Below are 22,581 nucleotides of genomic sequence, written 5' to 3'. Positions count from 1 at the left end.
CTCACTAATACGAAAATCCCGTCGTGTTTTTCGAACACCTCTTGATTTCGCCGCCCGATGTAGAAGGGGTCCTAAAGCTACGCACTCGATTTATCATGCAAAAAAATAGCATTTCCTGTGCCTCAATTTCTAAAATATATTCAAATTATTAGAGGATAAAATAAAATTAAAGCGAATATAACTCCAAACTTCCTAACAGTTGTTGGTTTTCTCTGCATTTAGAGATTTACTGCAGCCTCTGTAGAAAAAAATTAATAGGAATTGTTCATCACTCTGCAGTCACAGTTCCACACACAGAGTGCGCATTTGCCATTGAAAACTGCATGCGCGATGAGTGGTGCGTAGCTTTAGGACCCGCGCAGCTTTAGGACCCCCTACCATACTATACATTTACATTTCTTACATGTTAAATGTAACAATCACAATAAAATAAACATGATTTCAGGTCGATAAATGCACTCCAGTTAATAATGAAACACAAAGTTTTGAAGTGGTTTTCATGATGGTATCGATACTTCTGGTCCAGGATATTCTACTTCGTCACACCAGAAGTCAGGGGGCTGAGAGATGGACATCAACCAATCAGGATCAGAGTCTGAAAAGGATTGCAAAGATTTCAATTCTTTGAAATAGTAGCAGTCTCTTCCAATGACCGGGTCGTAGGGAGGCGAGAGTATGTCTAGAAAAGCTGCAGGTCCACCCACTGATTCTAAGCTGTGGTAGTTCCCTTCTCTTGGGGTTAGCAGCACCGCTTCCGAAGATGGTGTGAAGCGCTGATCGGTTCCCAGTCGGGTAGGAACCAACAAATGCTTTCTCGGAGGCTCGTTTTCCGGAAAGCCCTCAAACTTGGGCATTGGAAATTTAGTCCAGTCCTCGGTGATGGTGTTGAATGTCCTAACGGATATATCACCATAGAGCACTTTGAGGAGGCCATACATTCCGGGGTGATTATGCAGAGGGATGCGACACCCATCCCGTATGATGAACACGCCCATTGTCATAACACCATCCTCGAAGATGTGCATGTATCCTACCGGGGCGCGGTGGGGAGAGTCTCCCCCAGCTGCCGTCTCAAAAGCAGCTGGATTTGGTGGCAGTCTCTTTTGTTCTATCACAGCTCGGCTGGCGTCGATGTTCAGATCAGAAGCTCGAATGTTTGACATAGTTTCTTGTAGAGATTTCAGATTATCTTTGTTCATATTTCTGTCCTTGAAAAACAAGCGAAATATATCTCTGGCTTGTCGTGACAGTTTTTGTAGGGATGCCATCGTTAGATTTGATGGAACAACAAAAAAGGTAGAATTGTCGATTTAAGTCTCAGTGAAATGATAATCACAATTCAATAATGAACTAATTCCTGTTTAAATTTTCTTTTTCTTCTTTTTAAATAATTTGACATATGTTTATTTAAAAAATGATTCGTATGGTAAACATTCACAGAAATAAATATATTTTGGGATAATTATCGCTTAGCACGAAAAGCGCTATCAAATTGGATCGACTGAATTTCGTTCAATAGTCCGACAATTATCTTTTTGTGAATAAAGGAGTGACCCGGACTAGCTGCCCCAAAACGACATAAATTATTCGTATTTCAGCTAAATAGAACATCGGATCTGTTTAATAAAGTCAACTTTTATTTACCATTATGAGCTGGTGAGTAGAAATATTGAGATTTCACGTTTTATTTTCATTTTAGAGCAGTGTTATTTAGTTGATGTTTTCTTACGTGATTTTGAGCGTGTGGGACCGAAGTGAAAAAGGTGTTGATTGATGGGTGCGGGTGGGTCACGTTAAACGGGAATGGATGATCGATGCCTAGGCTATAGTATAGTATCACTCAGTATCAATCCTCGTCCTCAGTAATACATCATTTTTATGGAGCCACTAATGTGTAGCTACAAAGCTAGATTCCTATTTTATCTGGGCTATTCATTTCAGACCAGGATGCGGATGGGGGGAGGGGGTAGACACTACAGCTGGCAGCCGTCTGTTTCGAGGAGTTTTTTAACATTTTTAAAAAATTTCTCCTCGTACACAGACGGCTCGCTATCGTGCAGCCACCATTAGGGGACTTGCAATGGGCATAATCGTGATATAGTCCCCAAATCCAAAAGTGGGGATTATTAGATTCACACCTACCAGAACGCATGAAAATCACTTCCTTTCTCCAGAACACAGTCCCCAACTCTCGCACAACAATGTGGCGAAATGATAACACACACAAATGAAACACACAGTATATAAACACTAGGGTTCTCTCCCTATTATATACTCGTGATACAGTCCCCACTCAATGGGAAATCAAGTTCGATTTTCACGGCGGTGGGGACAGTTTAAACAGTATAGTATACTCGTGATCCAGTCCCCACGCTATGGGATACACAGTTCGCTTTGTACGCAGTGGGGACGGTTCCAACAGTATAGCTATACTCGTGATACCATCCCCACGCTATGGGATACACAGTTCGCTTTGTACGCAGTGGGGATAGCTCCAACAGTATGTATACTCGTGATACCGTCCCCCCACAGCATCAAAGCGTGCTCGTTCAACAAGAGGATGGGGACAGTTTCCCGATGCAACGTGACAAGGATAAAACACATTTGGGTATGGTTGCGGAAGTTGGGGAGGGGGGGGGGGTTTCCAATGCAATGTGACAAGGAAAAAGCACCGGCCTTTGGGTAATACAGGAGCCGCGATCAAAGGGGGGGGGGGGCTTTAGCTCCTACCTTTTCCAAAACATATATGGCGTAAAAAACCATATAGGATATGGTCAGCCCCCCCCCACTTTGAAAACCGTTCCGCGGCCCCTGTATTATTACGATCATTATTATTATTGTTATTATTCATTATTACTATCATCATCATTATTTATTGTTGTTATTGTTATTATCAAAATAATGATATCATTATTATAGATATTTTTATCATTGAAAATATGCCCCTTCCATACATTCCGTTTCTTGCATTTCATTTAAAATCGCTGTAGACTCGTAACGCTTGGTATTATTATCATAATTGTCCTCATCATTATTGTCCCTTTTTCTTACTGTCATGTATTTTACTTTGTTATTGTTATTATAATTTCATTTTAGTTAATTCTTACTATCATGTATATTCACTTATTATTATTATAATACTTTCGCTTTAATATTATTCTTTTATTATTTCCTATAACAATGATTATTCTTATTTTTTATTATTATTACCATTGTTATTATTATTATTAACCTTATTTATCATAATCATAATTATCACTATCATAATTATTATCAACATCATTATTGTTATTCTTTATTATCAAATTACCCTCATCATTATCATTATTGTTGTTATCATTACCTTGCTTTTCATTTCCCTCACATTTTGTATTGATTCCTTTGTTTTGTGGTTTCGTGTCATTCTTAATTCATTCTTGCCCCCACCCCCACTTCCTAGTTTGCTGTTGGAGCCCTTGCGCTTTCTCCCTCATTGTTGTACTTTCTTCCTTTCCCCTTCTTTCTTTCTCCTCTATTTCTTTCCTTCTTCATTCTTTTTGTACTTTCATTCTCTTTCTTTTCTCATTAAAGCAGGCCGGGCGGCGGAGCGAAGTTGAAAGGGGGGGGGGCACAGTAAAAAAAGTGGGCACCTTTTCTTTCGGGATGGGCACCATCTTAAACATGGCCGTATGAAGAATTTTTTTTCGCTGGGGGCAGCATATGTGTAAACTTTTGGGGAAAAAACTAAAACGCGAGGGAGCAAAGCGACTAAGCTTATCATATATTTTCGGAGGGGGCTTAATTGTATTATGGTAAATGAAATTGATGGATTTTTGTGCATACTTTTAGTGAGTTTTGTGAAAATCTGCAGTAAAAATGTAAGTTTTCACCCCCTTGCTGTGTATAATATACGGCCATGATCTTAAAACAAAAAAAAAAAACAAATATTATCTACCCCACTCACGTGTCTCATGAAAAGGCACCTAGGAATATGTTTACAATTGTCTATAATTCATTGGGTTCTATGCACTTGCAGATGATAAAGAACCCGGGTGCATTCGGAACGAAAAGCCAGAGTTTATTTTTCAGGACAAATTTATCTGATTTGAAGAACAGGCACCTATCATGCCTATGAGAAGGACAAGGTGACGCTCGTATCACATAAAACAGGTCTCTCTCAGGTGAAAGAGGCTAGAACACGTTCGTTAATTAGGGGATATTTTTTTTTTGGGGGGGGGATAAATTTGGCACTGATACGAGATATGGCATTTGATGACACATAAAAAGGGTCCTTCTCAGGTAAAAAGGGTGTTAACAGGCGGTGAGGGGGCATTTTTGGAAGAAAAGAAATTGGCACTTATACAAAAACGGGCACTAGGTAACACTGAAAACGGGTCATCTTCTGATGAAAGGGGTACAGTATACGTTCGTAAGATTGCTTTTTTCTTGCGTATGAAGTGGGCACTTTTCCAGTGCTTCAAAAAGTGGGGGCAATGTGCCCCCGGCCCCCATGATAGCCATCCCTGCTTTAACATTTTAATCAACGTCTCCTCTGTACACTTTCCTCATTTTCTTTTCATTTCATCTTTTCTTAATTTCCTTCCTTGTTTACATCTTTTTATCGACAATCCTTCATTTATTTCCATATCCCTCTCATTTCCTCTTACAAATTTCTTTCTGTTTTCACGCCCCCTTTCCCCCTCTTTATTTCTCTCTACTTTCCTCTTCTTTCCCTTTTTTCTTTTCTTCTTTCCTTTAATTTGATTAGTAGCTTTTTCTGTTCAATGTTAGGAAGGGGAATGGTGATGGTATCTGCTCCCCTTTCCCCAGTTGTTAGGCATGTTAGGATTTGCATAAAGGCCATTATCATGGATGATGATTATGTTACTCGGATCATGGTTCTGGAAATACCATACCAATATGTGTTAAGGATAATATTGTTCTTTCGAATTCTTCTTTGTTTATTTTTACGTACCGCCTTACAACTTCATGCTTTTTACCTCTTTCATAACGTTTTTACTTTCTCTTCTTTTCCTAAGACTTTCTGCTCCACTTCTTCCCTTCACTCCCCCTCTCTCTCCCTCCCTATCCACCCCCTCTCTCTATCTGCCTCTCCTCCTTCCCACCTCTCATTTACCTTTCCAAAATTCCACAACACAAGTAGTTTTCAATACCATTATCCGTATTATTTATTTTGTAATTATCTGTGTCATTGTTTGAATATTTTTGTGTCTTTATTACCTTGTGAATACATCGTAATTCGGCCTTAGCCGCGATGATGTCTTGATTTTTATTAATAAACCATCTATCTACATGTATCTATCTAAAATGGAAGTTTTTCCTCCCCGCATTTATTCTATAAAACCTGATATAATAGGATATTTTTGAAACAAATTCAAGCAGACAACATTGAATGCATAGTGTAAGAGAATATGCGAGAGAGTCAGGGAGAGAGAGAGAGATGAAGTGAATTTATGCATGACGAAGAGTGACTGTATCATGATTAAGAGATAATCTGTGACCAAAAAGCCCGCAATAAAGATACGATTGACCTCAGATTCTGAGTGTGAGAGGTGAAGATGAAGCTGCAAATAATTGTAGTTGTCTATTACTTCTTATCATTATATCTATTATCATCGCTATTAGCTTATTATCATGATTATAATTGTCATTATTTTGTTATAAATTTTGTAGTCATATCATCATCATCATAGCCCATGACAAATTCGTTTTGTAATAATTTTATTCATGATCATATTTACCCTTTTCAAAATATCAAAATTTATAATTTTTTCTGAATATTTGCAGCAAATAATATTTTTCATCATGTATATTTGGTCCGATATATTATATTTAAATTAAATTGAAGTGATTTTATTCTAATTTACTTTTCTTATATTCATTTCTTTTCAGAAGGAATTTGTGAAACCAAATGAAAATGATTTTAAACTAGAGGAGAGAGAGGGAGTGGGTATAGGAAGGGAGATAATTGTATTACATAGATTAAATATAGGGTAAAAAAGGGTTGACTTTTTTTTAAAGTTAGAGATAATCTTTGGATCTTTCTTGGAGTTGTGGTGGCTCTTAGAAGAGCCGTTTGGATAGACGAATCGTCTATTGGAAGTCATCATCTGATGACAATTGGACAAATGCCCCTTTCTCGTAGTTGTTTGGAGCGGGCCCCATCTGTGCAGTTGGTGATGCTGGTGGGTTGACGTGCCGATACCCAGCTGGAGCGCAGACACGGCGAGTTGATGGTTTCCTTTTCTTCCCCCTCTTCGAGCTGGGCCCTGGTGTGGAAGAGTGAAGGGGGTGTTGGGGGAGATCAGCATCGACGTCATCGTCCTCTGCGTCGCTGATTCTCTGCAGTGATGTATCAGCGTTACACTTCGACCATGTCTGGAAGAGGGGGACTGCAGTTTCCAGTAGGGGTGGGCCGGTCAGTGGATAGCACTCGCGGAGGAGATCGAAGAAAGCGACAAAGATGTTCTGCCCCCTGACGTGGTTACGCCAGATCACCTCTGCCAGGTGTGCCTCGAAGTTGGAGAGCTTGGTACCATTTATCTTTCGGAAGTGGTCTTTTGCATGTTTCCAAGCTCCCTCGATGGCGTTGGTACATACTTCCATTCTCTCCCCGGTAGCCTCATCCTCGAATACCGCCTTGAACTGGTTTTTATGGATCACCGAGAAGTGGCGGTATCCCTCCTCGTTTAACCGGCTGTATCCACTCCATCCATCGGTGAAGATAGTGGAACCTGGGACGACGTGCCGTTTGATGATGGACAGCAGCGTCTGTTCCGACCTGTCGTCGACAGGATACAAGATCAGTTTGTTAGTGGCTCGTTCCACCAACCCTACGATCCACACCTTCACCCCTTTGTTTCCATCTCCTCGATGATACTTGCAACGTCGGCCGAAGAGGGACTCGTCGATCTCGACTTCACCCTGGAGTTGGACTGGGTTTTCGACGTTGTAGTGGGAGTCGACGAACTTCTTGAAGAGGTCGCGAGTATAATTCGCCCAATCTACCGAAGTTTTCTTGTAGTCCATCCCGGCTTGAACGGAACAACCCTTCAGCGACCCACCCAGGAGGAACGTCCTGAGGAATTCGAGGAGGTCTTGCAGGACGAAGTGGCTGCGATCAAAGAACGAGTATCGCGTTATGCCGTACTCCTTCTCACGATGCCCCTTGCGACGACAACGCCAAGTGAAGCCATGATGCTTGTCCTTCCTCGACGTCCACTTGCACTCACTCCCACATTCTTCGCAGATCATCGAAGCTGCCAGAAGCCGTTGGTTTTTCATCCATTCGAGGACGAACTCGGGCTCCGACAAGAAGAGGGAGTGGAAGCTCCAGGGATTGTAGAAATCTGCGACGGTGCATTCTTGGGCTGAAACTCGTTTTCGAAAGTTGCCGGCCATGATGATAACAAACATGAAACTCAACTAACAGCTAATTAAAAAAATTGACGCTTTTATACATTTTTGGAGGATCCCAAACACATCTCTTTAGTTTAGTCTGGCTACATTTTGACCAATCACCTTACCATGCTACATCTAGCCTAATTCTGATTCGTCAATTAGACATTCACCCGTGATTTGCCGCCTAAATTTTGGCCATATTTGCATATACCGTATCAGAGCTCTAGAGGAAGAGAGAGATGGAGGGGGAAAAGGAGAGAGGGAGGGAGAGAGAATGGAAGGGGGGCGGGAGACTGTCATATGCCTTTCCAGATGAGGCAATGAAAATTGAAAGATAAGCATGGGTTACACCAACGTCCGCATTAAATACTTAGCCATTAAATGAAGAAAGTCACTGAGTATAACCCCTACCCCGTCATCAGTCATTTTGGCGCTGAATATAAATGTATGCAAAATAGGGCCGTATGAGGCGAGCCTGACGATCATGATATACCCATGGAGCTGATACCCATGGCTCTATGATATACACATGGACCCTACATACAGAAACGTAATCACAACCCAGATTATTTTATCATCTTGATGGAAAAAAGAAAGGGAAAGATAAGAAAGAAAAAAACATGAAAGGAGGGGGATAATTGAGAGGCTGGCAAGAAACTTTGTACACCCAGATATTGAACATACAGTCTGCATGGTAACAACAAAATAAAGACAGTAAATCAAGCTCTTATTTGTTATGCATTGACAAAAAAAATGATCACATTCACAATAATTTAGCCTCCACATAACCATCAACTGTACATTCATTCTCTATATTCAATTATTCTCTCAACTCTTCACCATCCCCTCTATTTTTGTGTTAATTTTTTCCTTCTGAATCGTAGTTCCCAGTTCCCGCCTCTTCCTTCACCCCTCCATCATCTTGTGGTTACATAACTCGAGGGAGAGACCGCGTTTGCGGTATATCGAGGAGAGTGCATACGGACCTACTTTACATATTATTTATATTCAGCGCCATAAGGCTAATAGGAACCGATGGGTACTCATTGGATATCATCGTCAGTATCTGACTGAATTTGCATATCATCAGAATTCACGGCAAGGTATATTCTTCGGATGACGCTTGACACTTAACCTCTCATTTTGTTCATTTAGTCCGCATGACATTGATGTCTTAATATAACCACACTGTCGCTCGATCTCGATCTTGACAATAATAATAATAACACTCATAATTAGATAATAGAAAGTATACAAACAATAATTATAGAATCAATTGCATAGCATAATAATGATGATAATAGTAATCATTATATTGCCAATAATAAAAATATGAATAATCATAATAATAACATTAATAAAGAATAATTATGATATATGATCATGATCAAGTAATGGTAATAACATACTGACAAGAATAATAATAACAATAATTATTATAATGATAATTAAATTGACAGTAATAATAACATTCATACTATCATATCAAGAAATTAACAATAATAAAAACAACAATAAAGAATAAACAATGATAATAGTAATGGTAATTATAATACTGACAAGAATTATAATGATATATGAAGATGATATAGTTATGATTATATTCACCCTAATAATACCAATTATCATATGATGACAATATTGACAATATAGTAATAATAATAGTAACGATAATATAATGATGATGACTGTAATAATAATGATGTTGATGGTAATGGGGTTGCGGAACGGTTTTCGAAGTGGGGGGGGGGGTTACACCCACAAATGTAATGAATTTGAAGGGATATTTGGCAAATTCGTTCCAAAATAAAATCCTTTTGTAATACGTTTGTATTGCAGAGTCTTTTTTCCAGACCCGGTTGTTTTAAAAAATTGTGATATAAGTTCAAAGTCTTTTTTCAAGACCAGAGTAAAAAAGTAACAAAGGCCCACATGGAAATATAGCGAAGTCTTTCACCCAGACCCAGATCTTTGAAATAAAAATGAATACTACTACTAATAAATTAATAATAATAATGAAAAAATATTTATGTCGAACAACATGGACATATAGTGTAGTCTTTCCTCCAGACCTAGTTGAAAAAAATCGTTAAAAACACGACAAGACATAAACCTCGCAATCTTATCAACATTGAATAGCACGGAAATATGGTGTAGTCTTTGCTCCAGACACAGTTATTTCAAAATAGGAAATCATGGGAAACAAGTTTTAAGATTAAAGTTATGCTTGATTTGTATTTCTAAGAGAACTGGGTGTGGGGTTAAGACAACACTCTAAATCCAAGCATTTTGACTTTTGGGTTTAATTTTGAAGATTGGTCTTATAGCTCTGATTTTTTTTCCAATATTTGTTTATCTTTTAAATAACCAGGTCTATAGACGAAAGACTAGGCATAATACATGTACTCCTGTTATTCCACAGGAATAAGGATGTGACAAAGTCTTATGTTTTTAAGATTGTTTAAATTGATTTTAAATAACCGGATCTGGAGGAGAGTATGTTTTAAAACTTGTGTTATTCCACAAATAGGGTCTCGCGTTAGAAGATTTTTTTTCATATTTTATGAAAATTGATTAGGTCTGGAATAAAGAAAACGCTCAAAACCTCTTATTAAAATAGGTTTTAGGTTGAAGGATTGTTTGGTCTTAAATATTGAGTTTTTCTTATTCTTATTATTACTATTAGCGTTATTCTGGAAAAAAATAACTGGGTCTGGCTGAAAGACTATGCTATAAATATGTCCATGTTAGCCAGCATTAATAAGATTATGGGGGGGGGGGCTGTCTTTATAGTTATACTGTTAATGTTGTTGTTGTTGTATTATTTATAATTTTGGAATATCGGGGTTTGGAGAAAAGACTAAACTCGATTTTTAATTTTTATTCCACTGGAATATCATTATGGTATCTTAGTTTGGACTTATATTATGATTTTTGAAACAACCGGGTCTGGAAAAAAGACTTTGGACTTGCATTATAATTTTTTATTAACCGGGTCTGGAAAAAGACTTTGCACTTTTGTGCTTCATATGAAGGCATTTGTGGGCGATCAAAAATTATTACATTCATGGGTAAAGTGCATTACATTGGAAACTGAAGATGCACAGTAAATAACAATCTTATGGTCATATTTTTACGTTTATGTTTGGAAAAAGGTAGGGGCTGAAGTCCTCCCCCCCCCCCCCAACTTCCGCAACCATACCCTAAAATGCTTTATCCTTGTCACGTTGCATCGGGAAACTGTCCCCATCCTCTTGTTGAACGAGCACGCTTTGATGCTGTGGGGGGACGGTATCACGAGTATACATACTGTTGGAGCTATCCCCACTGCGTACAAAGCGAACTGTGTATCCCATAGCGTGGGGATGGTATCACGAGTATAGCTATACTGTTGGAACCGTCCCCACTGCGTACAAAGCGAACTGTGTATCCCATAGCGTGGGGACTGGATCACGAGTATACTATACTGTTTAAACTGTCCCCACCGCCGTGAAAATCGAACTTGATTTCCCATTGAGTGGGGACTGTATCACGAGTATATAATAGGGAGAGAACCCTAGTGTTTATATACTGTGTGTTTCATTTGTGTGTGTTATCATTTCGCCACATTGTTGTGCGAGAGTTGGGGACTGTGTTCTGGAGAAAGGAAGTGATTTTCATGCGTTCTGGTAGGTGTGAATCTAATAATCCCCACTTTTGGATTTGGGGACTATATCACGATTATGCCCTTGCAATGTAAAATCCCCTTGTCGTGGCTCTTCAATTTTTGTCTTTAACGAATAAAAATTTTGAAAATTGACTCGACCAAAATGCAAATTTATCAGTAGAGGCGCACTGCCAATATTGGAGACTGTCTCCCATGAGAGATTATCTCCAATATCAGAGACTTTCATAAAGAATTTTGGTATCCAATTTCAGAGACAGTCTCCAGTTTTGGAGACCAATTTTCTTTGTTTACATTTGCTTAAAAAGGATTACCTTGGCGGCAAATAAAAATGTGATAAGCAGATTCCTCATGAAATATTACCCCTTTTCACCGTCTACTTTAAAAATTCACAGTCTACTTTTGTTTTTATAATAAGGATTTTTGTTGTCATCCACACACAAAACAAATGGGCTTCTGACCTCTGTGGGACAATAGTTTTGGTGGAAAAAATCATGCTATTGTTGGTGTTGTTTCTTTTGTTCTTTTGCAAAGCAAGTCTCAAATATGGGAGATTGTCTCCCTTATTGGAAAGAGTCTCCCTTATTGGCCGTGCGCCTCTACTGTTTATATTCCCTCTTGGCTTTAATTGCCCAAAAACGGAGAAAAATGAAGTTAAAAGGAACAAAAACAGTGACTTACCTCGGCTGTCACGCAAATTCACTTCCTCGTTTTATCCGATCTTAAGTACATAAACATATGGCCATTGAGTCCCCTGTACAGATTGCGCTAGAACTTCGGTCTCTGTATTTGGTGAGTAAAGCCAACGGAGTTCAGCTAAACAACCAACAAAACAGAGACCGAAGCTTTTGGTCTAGGAGGGGGGTAGTTTGAATTGGCTCAATTTCGGACCCCCTCACTCATTCAATGAACAAGGTGCCGATTTTCACAAAAGGGTCTTTGCAACTTTTGCAAGAACCGTCTTTCTTGTCGCTCATTCGTTAAGATGCACCATGCGTAACGCATTTTAAATAAATTACCTGCAAACATATTTTATTCATCCGTTAAGAAAACAAAATCTTTTTTTATGAAATGATGTGATATACGATAATCATGATCATGTATCATGAAATTGACATCATCCGCCCACCTAGTGAATATTCATGACGACTGTTTTCACAAAATATTGCTGAACTTTAAACTTCAAGAACTTTGTTATTTGTTATCCGATTTTGATGAAATTTTCGGCATTGAGCAGTGAATTCTACTCTATGTATTAACCCTATCTACATTGTAGGCCGATGCCTCCCCTCAAAGATCCGCGCAATGTATTCACTGCGCAAATTTTTTTGACTGCGCCACTTGCTGACTTTTTACTTTCAAGTCTTGCGCAACTTTCGAGACCAATTTTGCAAGATCTCAAGGGGATGGAGGGGGGGGCCTGGGAGGCGTAATTTCGGAACCGGGTACCTGGGCATCGCAAATTTGGTCTCAGAAGATGTGCAAGAAGTAAAAAGTCCGCGAGCGCCAAGCATCGCGGTAAAAAAATTCGCTCGATGGTATAGTGACAAAATTTGTAGATTGTTTAATAAGGTTGAATTAGATCAAGATAAATCTACATGTAAGTGGAGCCTTTGTTGGGCTTTGGCTTGACCTTAATGGAAAGAGGTCATGTAGTCTCTAAGTGTAGCCTACTTGTGTACTAATTCATATGATAACAACAAAAATCCTTACCTTAGTTATGAACAAAACAAACAGCAAAGGAATTGGTCTTGGCTGTGCACTTATACTGTGAATTTTGCTGCCTCTTATGTGAGACTAAAAGAGGCTCTACTGCATCTGCACCTGTGGTGGCAGCCACCAAAAATGGAATGGGCTCTAAATAAAGTAAATTGTTACTTAGATAGTGACTACCATTTACAAATTTAAGGCACCTGGTATTTACATGTAGTCCGTCACACTTGTTCACTGCAACCTTCCTGCCATGGTGAATGTTTTATCATTTTTGTAACCAAAAATACTTTTCCATGTATATTTGTGGACTTGTGATTTGTTTTTCATTAGTAACGTACAGGTAACTTGGGAATCTCTTTCGTTAAAAAATAATAATTTTGAGCAGTTTTTGTGTAGGCCCTCTCTCGGTGGAAAGTAAAATTGCTTCTGAATGGTCAAAAAAAAATCTCTATTTTTATTTATAAAAAATAATTAAAAGAATTCAATTTACTTTTATATAGCCAGGTTATACATGTATGATGAATAGTTGTGATGGAAATTGACAGTGTAAGAAAATAAAGCATTTTTCCCCAAGAACAAGAGAAAATAAAGCATAACATTGCCAACCAACCTTATTTCACTACACTGGGAATCCTAACAAAGAACAAAGTTACATGTATATGAAAAACTTGGTCATTGAATGAGTGGGTAGAGTAAAGATTAATTATAACTTTGTATGCATACATGTAGGATGAGTGGATAGATCTATTATTCTGTAAAGATCAGGATTTATTGTTATTTTGTTAGTGTTTAATTTAGAATTGGATGTCTGTGGTTCATCTAGGTTCAGTAGATTTCTTGCTGGAAGAAATGTTGCTGTCCAGCAAATATGAACACTTTCATCCTACACAATGACATGCATTCTGAACTCTGGTTTAAATTAAACCCTGGTTGTAGCTTAACTATGGAGAGCAAATTGGGCTAAAATCTCTATTATTAGTACATGTTCTATTTTTTTAAACTCGTACGGCACTCAAATCATTTATAACTATCTAAGAATGATAACTGAAATGAAAGCAAAGGGAAACAAAATAGTAGTATAAGAAGAAATATACAATAATATAAGCAGAATTTTTAGAAAGTCTTTGGCTTTCATAATTTTAGCACAGTCAGAGTGAGACCATGTTCTAAGCTAAGCCTTACTCAGAATATGGGCTAATGTGTCTAATGGGGTGTTTCAAGAAACTTACAATTTATCGTTAAGTCACAAAATCAATTGAAATTTGTGCATTTCATTGCAAATTTGCAATCAATTAATTGTATCCTTCTTGCATCAAGTATAAATTTATTTGCTTTAGGTTAAATTGATCTATCACTTGTAAATTTGCATCTAAACTTTGCAATTGATGGCAAGTATTTTCTTGCAACACCCCCTAAATCTTTCCTTTCTCTTTCCCCTGTCCTATACAGGAACTTTTTCAGTAGATTTACTGGGGCTTCTCCAAAGAAGACTGTGCTAACTAGAGAGGTGAGTCACTTGCTATTAAAAACCCATATACATACATTGTACTCAATTCTTCAGTACCCAACACAGGGGTCAACCATTTATCGTTAAAGGTTAAAGAAAGTATTTGCAGCACACAATTATTTCATGAGGAATTAATTGAAATCAAGGTGAATTGTTGTCAGTTTCTTGTCACCATGTTTTCATAGATCAGCATATATACATTGAAATAAACATACATTGTAACTTTATGAAATCATGAAATCTGTGTGTACATGTATATATCAATGTTTTCAGCTTGAGGATTATGAGAATATTTGCCTATTTCAGTTGTAGAACTCTTGCCTCAAAATGGTCATGGAAATTCACATTTATCACTCTGGAAAGTCCTGGAAAGTCAGTGAATTTTGAAAATCTGTAAGTGTATGAACCCTGTGTAGAGCTCTTGCTCTCATCATATGTATCTTGGTTAACCGTCAGAAATCAGGTCCAGTTTATGGTGTACATGAGACGAGTGAATGAATAGTCTATATTGTTTTCATCCCCTCTCTTTGTTTGCAGGAGGAAAAGGATTTTGAAACTGAAGTGAATAAAATTGAAGTGTAAGTATCCTATTGTTTTAAGAATATCTAAGCTTCTTATTGTTTTGTTTTATTCTTTTAAACCTTTTTTCATGTTCTGAGCCACATAGTTGTGGACTAGTGGTTTTCTAAATTTTCATGGAAATACATGAATGATGGCATTAATGATGATTGATGATTATGATGATTACGATAATGATGCTTTTGATGATGACGATGACGATGATGAAGTGGACGATGATGATGATATTTGCTCTAGCAACAGATTCTCTAGTGGAAAATATGCACATCATGCCAACTCACCTGTAAATCACCTCAATTAGTTTTGCTACCAAGTAATCATGACATTATTTTGAATCAAAAGAACTCTTCCCCAACCTGAAGAATGATTAAATATGAAACAATTCTCACTTGAGCAAATGATAAGTCATCCCTTCAATGAAAAATTCTAATTAGTTCTTTTACTTCCGATCAATAATGCATAGGTTGGATGAAGCCACCAAACGCTTGTACAAGGATATGCGAAAGTGTATTGAAGCGATGACCTCGCTGTCTAAGCACCAGTGTCGAGTGGCTCACAACCTAGCTGCTAGTCCCATCCTCAACACAGAATCCGACCTCAACTCCTTAGAGGGCATCAGTACTTCCATCAGCAAGATAGATGAACTCACACATGAACTGGTAAGGGAGGTTGCACAGAAAGCTTGCAAGTGATCCAATCAATCACATCTATGGAGAGCCAGCAAGGTCCTGTGTAGCTTCCATCGTAATTGATGATGATGCTTTCACTGGCTTTCCATATTTGAGAGTGATTGGATCAGTGACAGCTCGTTGTAAAGTGGGCCATGGGGCTTGTTGGTAATACTGTATTTTGGTGATGATGATTTTGATGGTGATGTGGTTTCAAAGTAATGATAAAAGTGACAGTGGTAGTGAGAACTGTGAAAGAAGATGAAGAAAAAGGAGAAGGATGGAAGGAAGAGGATAATGATGATGGATCAAACATTGTTATGTAAAAATTGATGCCTTTGATCCAATCACTTCCAGCAATGGAAAGCCAGCAAGACTACAATCTACATCATTTAAGACATGGTTTATTATACTCTACTTTGTAAAGAAAAAGGAGCTTACTGGCTTAAAAAAAGAAAAAAAAATCATGCATGCAAGATTGGGGGAAGTTTTGAAATGGATATGCATCCTACACGAAGCTGTCACTAGGTTAACTTAGTTGAGATTGATTGGATCGATGATGATGATGGTGATGATGATGATGATGATGATGAGGGGGAAGACAAAGATAATGATAAGATGATAAAGATGATGATGAAGATGATGATGATAAAGATAATGATAAAATGGTGATAACGATGATGCTGATTATGGTGGTGATGACAATGATGATGATGAAGATGGTGGAAAAGAAGGTGAAGATGGTGATGATGATGATGATGATGATAAAGGTGATAATGATAAAGATGATGATGATAAAGATGATGATGATAAAGGTGATGATAAAGATGATGATAAAGATGATGATGATAATGATGATGGTGGTGATGAAACTGATGATGTTTTGGTGCTGATAATGATAAAAGTGATGAATGGGTGAAAGAGGAGGAGTAGGAGGAAACAGAAAGAGGAGAATGGCGAAAGAGGATCAGAAACTGGAATTATGAATCAAAGATTCATGATGATTCATGGTGATTTAAAAAAAAACAATGCTAGTGAGATGGAGATGTGTAGGATGAGGAAATTGAGGAGGAGGAAGAATATCAAATTTGACGAAAAGATGTTGAATATGGAAGTAGGGTAAAGGAGAAGGAAAAGGAAGTGGGAGCGGAGGAGGATATAAAACGAGAGGAGAGAAGGAGGCTGAGAGGGGGGGGCTTGAGAAGAAAGATTATGGTCCTGCTTGCCGTTGTGGAAAAAGTGATGATGGTAGTAAGGGTGGGAGAAGTGGGCAACAGGAGGAGGAGGAGGAGGGAAACGATGAGATAAAGTCATAAAGAAGAGGAAAGCAGGATGGGGTGGGGGGATTACCGAGATGGTGATTGTGGTTATGAATGTTTCTAATGGTGTTGGTGAGGGAGGGGTGGAGGAGGAAGAAATGAATCGAGGGAGGTTCAAGGTGGAGCTTCTAGGTAGAGAAAAGAGGTGGAGACAGAATATGAGAGGAGGACTAGATGTGGATTGTGGTGATAGTCGCGGTGTTAGTGATGGTCGTGACTGTCTTCTTGATGACATGTTGTTAACAGCGGTGATAATTGTGAGGGGGAGGAAGGCAGATGGATTGAGGGAGGATTGCCATGGCAACATACGGAGTGATAATGACAGTTTGAATTGATTGTGATGCTGGAGATAGCTTTGATGGTCGTGTTGAATTTGTGAGTATTGATAATGTTGTTGACAGCAGAGATGATGACGGTGATGGTTGTTGCAGAGATGATGAATTGAATTCAGGCTTTGGCAGATCCAGGGGGGCACAGCCGGCTCTTCCCCCCCCCCCTCCCCTTTCCCTTTTGAGAAGTAAAATTAAAATTTCTAATGTAAAAAAAAACGTTTTCTGTTGTGAAATCTCCTTAATTTTGGGTTAAAACATTTTTTTGGCTCGTCAAATTTTTCCTTGGAAAAATGTGCCCCCCCTTTTGGAAAATCCTGGATCCGCCCCTGAATTCAGGGGTGTGTTATTGATGCTACATTATTGCAACTTGATAATGATGATGAATTAATAAAATAAACCTGATTGATAACATTGAAATGTATTGATAGATTTTGTTAGTCGGATGAAAGAATAGCTCAGTTTTGTCAATTCCTTACCAAGCACGCCATATTTTCAAAAAAAGGCATCAACACCAAGCATTCTTTTCAAATCCAACAGAACCTCAGTGCTACTAGAACCATGGTCGAGCCCATGAAGAAGTTTAGTGGGATCTTTCCGGGGATCTACGTAGCCCTGAAGAAGCGGGAACAGATCCTCCAGGAGTACAGTCGGTGCCAGAGCAAGTTGGAGAAGTACCAGGACAAGGAGAGGACCGGTCCCAACCTTGCCAAATTAGAACAGGTACAAACAAGCCTTGGATTTATATGTAGGGCTAATTAAGTCATTGAACTGTTTAATAGGTAGAAATCTTTCCAAACAGGTACAAAAACAACATTTTGATTTCCTGACACATTCTTGTTAAGCTCAGAGCATTTGTTCTTAGAGAAGCACCTGGTCAAGAAAGGGTCTTGTCCTAATCTTGATATAGTAGTAATAATAACTAGTTTTTATACGGTGCTTTTCCAAGAATAGAACAGCTCAATGTACTTTACAGGTTACCTCGGTCGTTGGATTCATTTCAATCTTACCAATCTAGAACTTGTCCAAAAGTACTTTTGGTGGTTGTTTTGGGGGGTTTTGTTTTTCACTGAAAGTCTCTTTAAGTGAAGGGTATTTAAACTTCTTCTTCCATTCAGAGTAAAAAGACCCTGGAAGCAGCCAAAGAGGAATATGAAAAGGTCCATCAGGAACTTATGGATGGGATGCCAAATTTCTTTGAAGCCAGGATAAATTACTTTCAGCCATGTTTTGAAGCTCTTATCAAAGCCCAGGTAAGTTTCATGCAACATGTCTGTTTTATTCAGCCCCCCCCCCTTATGATCTTGGCCGTTGATCTTGTGATTGATTGCATGTTGCAAAAATCAACACTCGCATTGCCCATGGCATAATCAACAAAATTGTGAGATCAAATTCATCCTAAAATCTCATTTCTAATTAATAATGCTAATTTATTCATAAAATCTAAAGTTAGCTCTCATTGATTTGAATAAAGCCGCTAAAATGCCAACATTTTGTTCCCAGACTGATTCTGATGAAATGTACTCTAAGAAAATTTCAATATCACAATTATTTTCTCATGTATTTTATTGTTTTCTAAATTTCTTATGCTGTGGTCAGACAGGGTCGTCACGCCCTGAAGTAGTGGACTAATCCACTACCCACTATCCACAGAATTCTATAGTGGCTGTGTTTAAATCTTCAGATTCATTAACCTAGAACCTTTCGGATATCTTTTGAGTTTCTGAGGATGTTGAAAGCAGTAGGTTTTATTAGAATGATAATAATAGCCATTTGTATAGCACCCATATTATTTATCTTGTCTTAGTGGGGATGCAAGCCACATAGTAAGTATTACATATTGCTCGACATTCTCAAGGACATGATAAATGTGCATAATTGGTATGCCTATTATGAATCAAAATGTATTTGGATTGTTTGTTTCGTATACAGGACCCCATCATTACAAGTCCTGTTTTTCTTTGGGTTCTTCTGATCTTGATGCATTTTTAACATGACAAAGCTTCCAAACCCAAAGAAACTGTCAGACCCTATTCATGCACTGATTGCACCCTCTGCAGCACCAAGTAAACTTGGCCTTTGCAGTCATTGCTAGAAAACATAATCATACTTGACTTGAACCCACACACATGGATTGCCTCAGTCATTATCAAAACTTATAGACAGCCATGTATTCTGATTTCAATGGACAATATTTTGTAAATTTTATTGTATTAATTTCATCATATGTGGGTACCCATCTGCTCCTGGGTGGAGAGTGGGCAAATCATGGAATTTGAACCCCAGAACTTGTGATTCAGATTTTTAGGACTTGTACACTAATCTAGTAACACCTCTCTGACCTTCCATCAGATTATCCCTCTGAGAGGACCTTAAGCATTCAGTCCTCTAGTTTGTTGCTTACTTACTGTACAAGCATACATGCTGTCTTAGCAATCTGGTTAAAAAAAAAATTACCACCATGATTGTCAAATATCCTACATAAAATATATTTTCCTCTAAAACTCTGATATCTTGACCATTGCTCCTCTCCATGTAGGTCCAGTACTACACGGAATGCTTCAAGATATACGTGGAGATCGCAGCGTCGTTGGAGCACAACGAGACAGTACAGAGCGATGACGACTTTGAAGAGGAGCTTCATGCTAAGCTAAACGACATACGAGCTCTATCCATCGTTGTGGATGACTAACCCTTCTCTTGCCTGCCCAATCCTGCGTCCATCCCTGCTGCTAGCTACTTAGTATACCCACAGAAGTTGGTTTGCATTATAAAGGTATTAATTGTCTTGGATTTTCCAAAGTTTTATGTATTCTAATTTTTTATCTAGACTATGTCACCCATGTATTTTGGTTTGCTTTGATTTGATTTGATTCATTCCCCCCCCCTCCAAAAAAAAAATACTGTATCTTCGGTCACCAGCCAAGGTTAGGAAAACCCATTTAAGATGGCGTCCCAGAAATAAAATGATATGAATATATTGATGGCATTAAACAAGAACTAAATCCATATTCTGAACACTGGGAAGCCAAAGACATCCAAACTTTTTTCATGCTTTTTTTTTAATGTTTGCATTCTATTTTCGTGCATCAATGGTGAAAATTGCTGTAGTTGTCATTGCTTCTTTGTCATATTAACAAAAAAAAATGTTCTACTTTAAATCAAGGTGAAACTTTAACCTGTGTATAGACATTCAATTCAATTCAGATTCCCTAAGACTTATTGTTAGATTTGAATTAAAGTGATATTACCCCATCGATGCTGAATTTCTATTGTGAAAAGTTCGATTCTCACTGTCATAATAACCTGCTCAATTCACTGTTAGTAATTTGAAATAAATCTTGTGAACTTTTCCCTGAACATTATTCAATAATTGATTTAATATGGGTTCATTGTTATTCGATGCTGTAGATGCACATGTAAAGTATATTCTTACAGGTCACGTCCACACCAACAGAAAGCAGATTAAGGGGTTTGAATGAAAAGAGAAAAATCAAACTAGCATAATGCTGGAAATTTCATCAAAATAGGATCTAACATGCGAAAGATATGACATGTTAAGTTTTGTAAAATTTTACAACACAGTTACATGCATATCCAGATCAGTATGCAAATTAGGAAACAAATGACATTACCCTTTCACTTTCATTGAATATGAGAAATATCAATTTTCTCATTTTCAATGACCATGTAAAACAAAATTTTGTTCCTCCCTGAAATTACCCTCATTTGAACATTTTGTGTTTCATACAGGAGTTTCCTCATTGTTAAATCTGTAAAAATTGAAATATTGTAGAAATGAAACAATAAAAACAAAAGAAGAACGAAAAATCATATTTTGAATATCCCCTTTTCCACACTTAAAAAATATGTCCCACAATGATTGTGAAATTCATGTACATTGTATACATGTATGGTATCAATAGTCATGATTCAACAAGAATATTATTGTAAATTTGATACATACATCATTTCTCTATTATCACTGGGGAAGTCTGTTTTTCAAATAATTTTGTTCAAATTCATTCAGTGATTGTTTGTAGCAGAACTGCAATGTATGTTTTAGTTAATTTTGTAGTCCCAACCAGATTCAGGGTATGCTGAGATGAACGTAACTAGATTATGAGCATTTGATGGTATTGTCCGAGTCTAATAGGGCATTGCAAGAAACTAAAAATTCAGTATACAAATAATGAATGTTTAAATGAGTGCAATGGACAGAATACTTTATGAGGTGAATTTGAAAGATGAAATGATCCACTCAACAAGGCGTAGCCAAGTTGAATGGATCATACATTTCATCTTTCACAGAATGAAGTATTGTGTCCATTTCACGAATGATGAGAACATTAATTATCTGGTTTTTATGGCACCTAAAATAGATTCTTTTTCATGTGAAATATATGAATTTCAATGCAAAATATGCTCATGCAGTGCGAGCTCGGTCTGTTGATCGTCGCGCACAGTATACGACATGTGTGCTGCCCTGTGGTCTACGCCTGCAACAGTCTCGGTGCGCGCAGTCAATGGACAAATTCGTATGAATCCAAAATTGCATGATGAATTGATAAAAAATTGCACAGTTGATAACGTCATTGTAAAATGGGCTGAATGATCGATATCAAGAAACCAATCAACCTACATTGTAGGTGTCATATAATCCCTAATATTGTGGAAGTCCATTGATTGAACGCATTTGTAGTTGATTTGCATTCAATACCAACTCTGCTTTCTTGTAATGCCCCAAATTACGCTTGATTCAGGGACTTCTGCGTGACTTGCATTTTAATTTAGCACAAATTTCTTGCAGCAGCCCAAGTCCAGACCAGGCAAGAATTTACAATTTTGTATTGGTTGGTTTAGTTTTATTTTCCCTGTTCAATTTCATGGCAAAGTCGATCCATCACAGACCAGGGGGTTTTTCACAAAAATTTTAAGTATGACTTAATTCGCACTTTAATCAATGCCGGCGTGTACATGATATGCAATGCGTGATCTTATTGATAGATACGCATGACACAATCTGGCCAATGCAGTCAAGCCTTTCATACCGTATGCAACTCAGTATTTAAGTGCGACTCTAAGTCATACTTAAATCTTTGTGAAACACCCCCCAATTCATACTCACATAGTCATTTTCTGTTCATTTCAGATTTTTTTTTCCATGGGACATTTTTCATTGCAGGAAATTAGTCTGTGCTTGATTTACAAATGCTAGTTGAGTACATGCAATCCATATAGAGAGCTTATAGAGTTCATACAGCATTTATTTTCTGTCCCTTTTATTACATTTTTTATTGTCATTATTAATGGGATACTTTTTAATGCAGGATAAAAACAGTCTTCACATGATAAATGATGTGGAGGGGGGGGGGGGGTATGGAATCCATAAATTACTTAC

General features: G+C 37.8%; 2 protein-coding genes across 2 annotated transcripts; one reads left to right on the top strand and one right to left on the bottom strand.

The window, feature by feature from the left end:
• Window positions 1–382: 382 nt before the first annotated feature.
• Window positions 383–1,317, bottom strand: LOC121425048 (2-aminoethanethiol dioxygenase-like). Its single transcript, XM_041620995.1, has one exon. It carries the CDS (start codon window positions 1,266–1,268, stop codon window positions 498–500), a length of 771 nt encoding a protein of 256 aa, XP_041476929.1. The 5' UTR covers window positions 1,269–1,317; the 3' UTR covers window positions 383–497.
• A 240-nt stretch (window positions 1,318–1,557) lies between these two features.
• LOC121425079 (bridging integrator 3-like) lies at window positions 1,558–20,591 on the top strand. Its single transcript, XM_041621044.1, has 7 exons — window positions 1,558–1,656; window positions 14,228–14,285; window positions 14,823–14,863; window positions 15,328–15,523; window positions 17,721–17,903; window positions 18,299–18,433; window positions 19,720–20,591. Exons 1-7 carry the CDS (start codon window positions 1,649–1,651, stop codon window positions 19,870–19,872), a joined length of 774 nt encoding a protein of 257 aa, XP_041476978.1. The 5' UTR covers window positions 1,558–1,648; the 3' UTR covers window positions 19,873–20,591.
• The last annotated feature ends 1,990 nt before the right edge of the window (window positions 20,592–22,581 follow it).

Source organism: Lytechinus variegatus, chromosome 12, assembly GCF_018143015.1.
Source record: "Lytechinus variegatus isolate NC3 chromosome 12, Lvar_3.0, whole genome shotgun sequence".
NCBI lineage: Eukaryota > Metazoa > Echinodermata > Echinoidea > Temnopleuroida > Toxopneustidae > Lytechinus > Lytechinus variegatus.
This window is presented reverse-complemented; position numbering and strand designations above follow the sequence as displayed.

Excerpts from the sequence above, each read along its gene's own strand:
- LOC121425048 (XM_041620995.1), bottom strand. The coding sequence starts at position 1,268 with ATGGCATCCCTACAAAAACTGTCACGACAAGCCAGAGATATATTTCGC.
- LOC121425079 (XM_041621044.1), top strand. Across the intron at positions 15,524-17,720 it reads ATGAACTCACACATGAACTG|AACCTCAGTGCTACTAGAAC; the intron begins GTAAGGGAGGTT and ends CAAATCCAACAG. Across the intron at positions 17,904-18,298 it reads ACCTTGCCAAATTAGAACAG|AGTAAAAAGACCCTGGAAGC; the intron begins GTACAAACAAGC and ends TCTTCCATTCAG.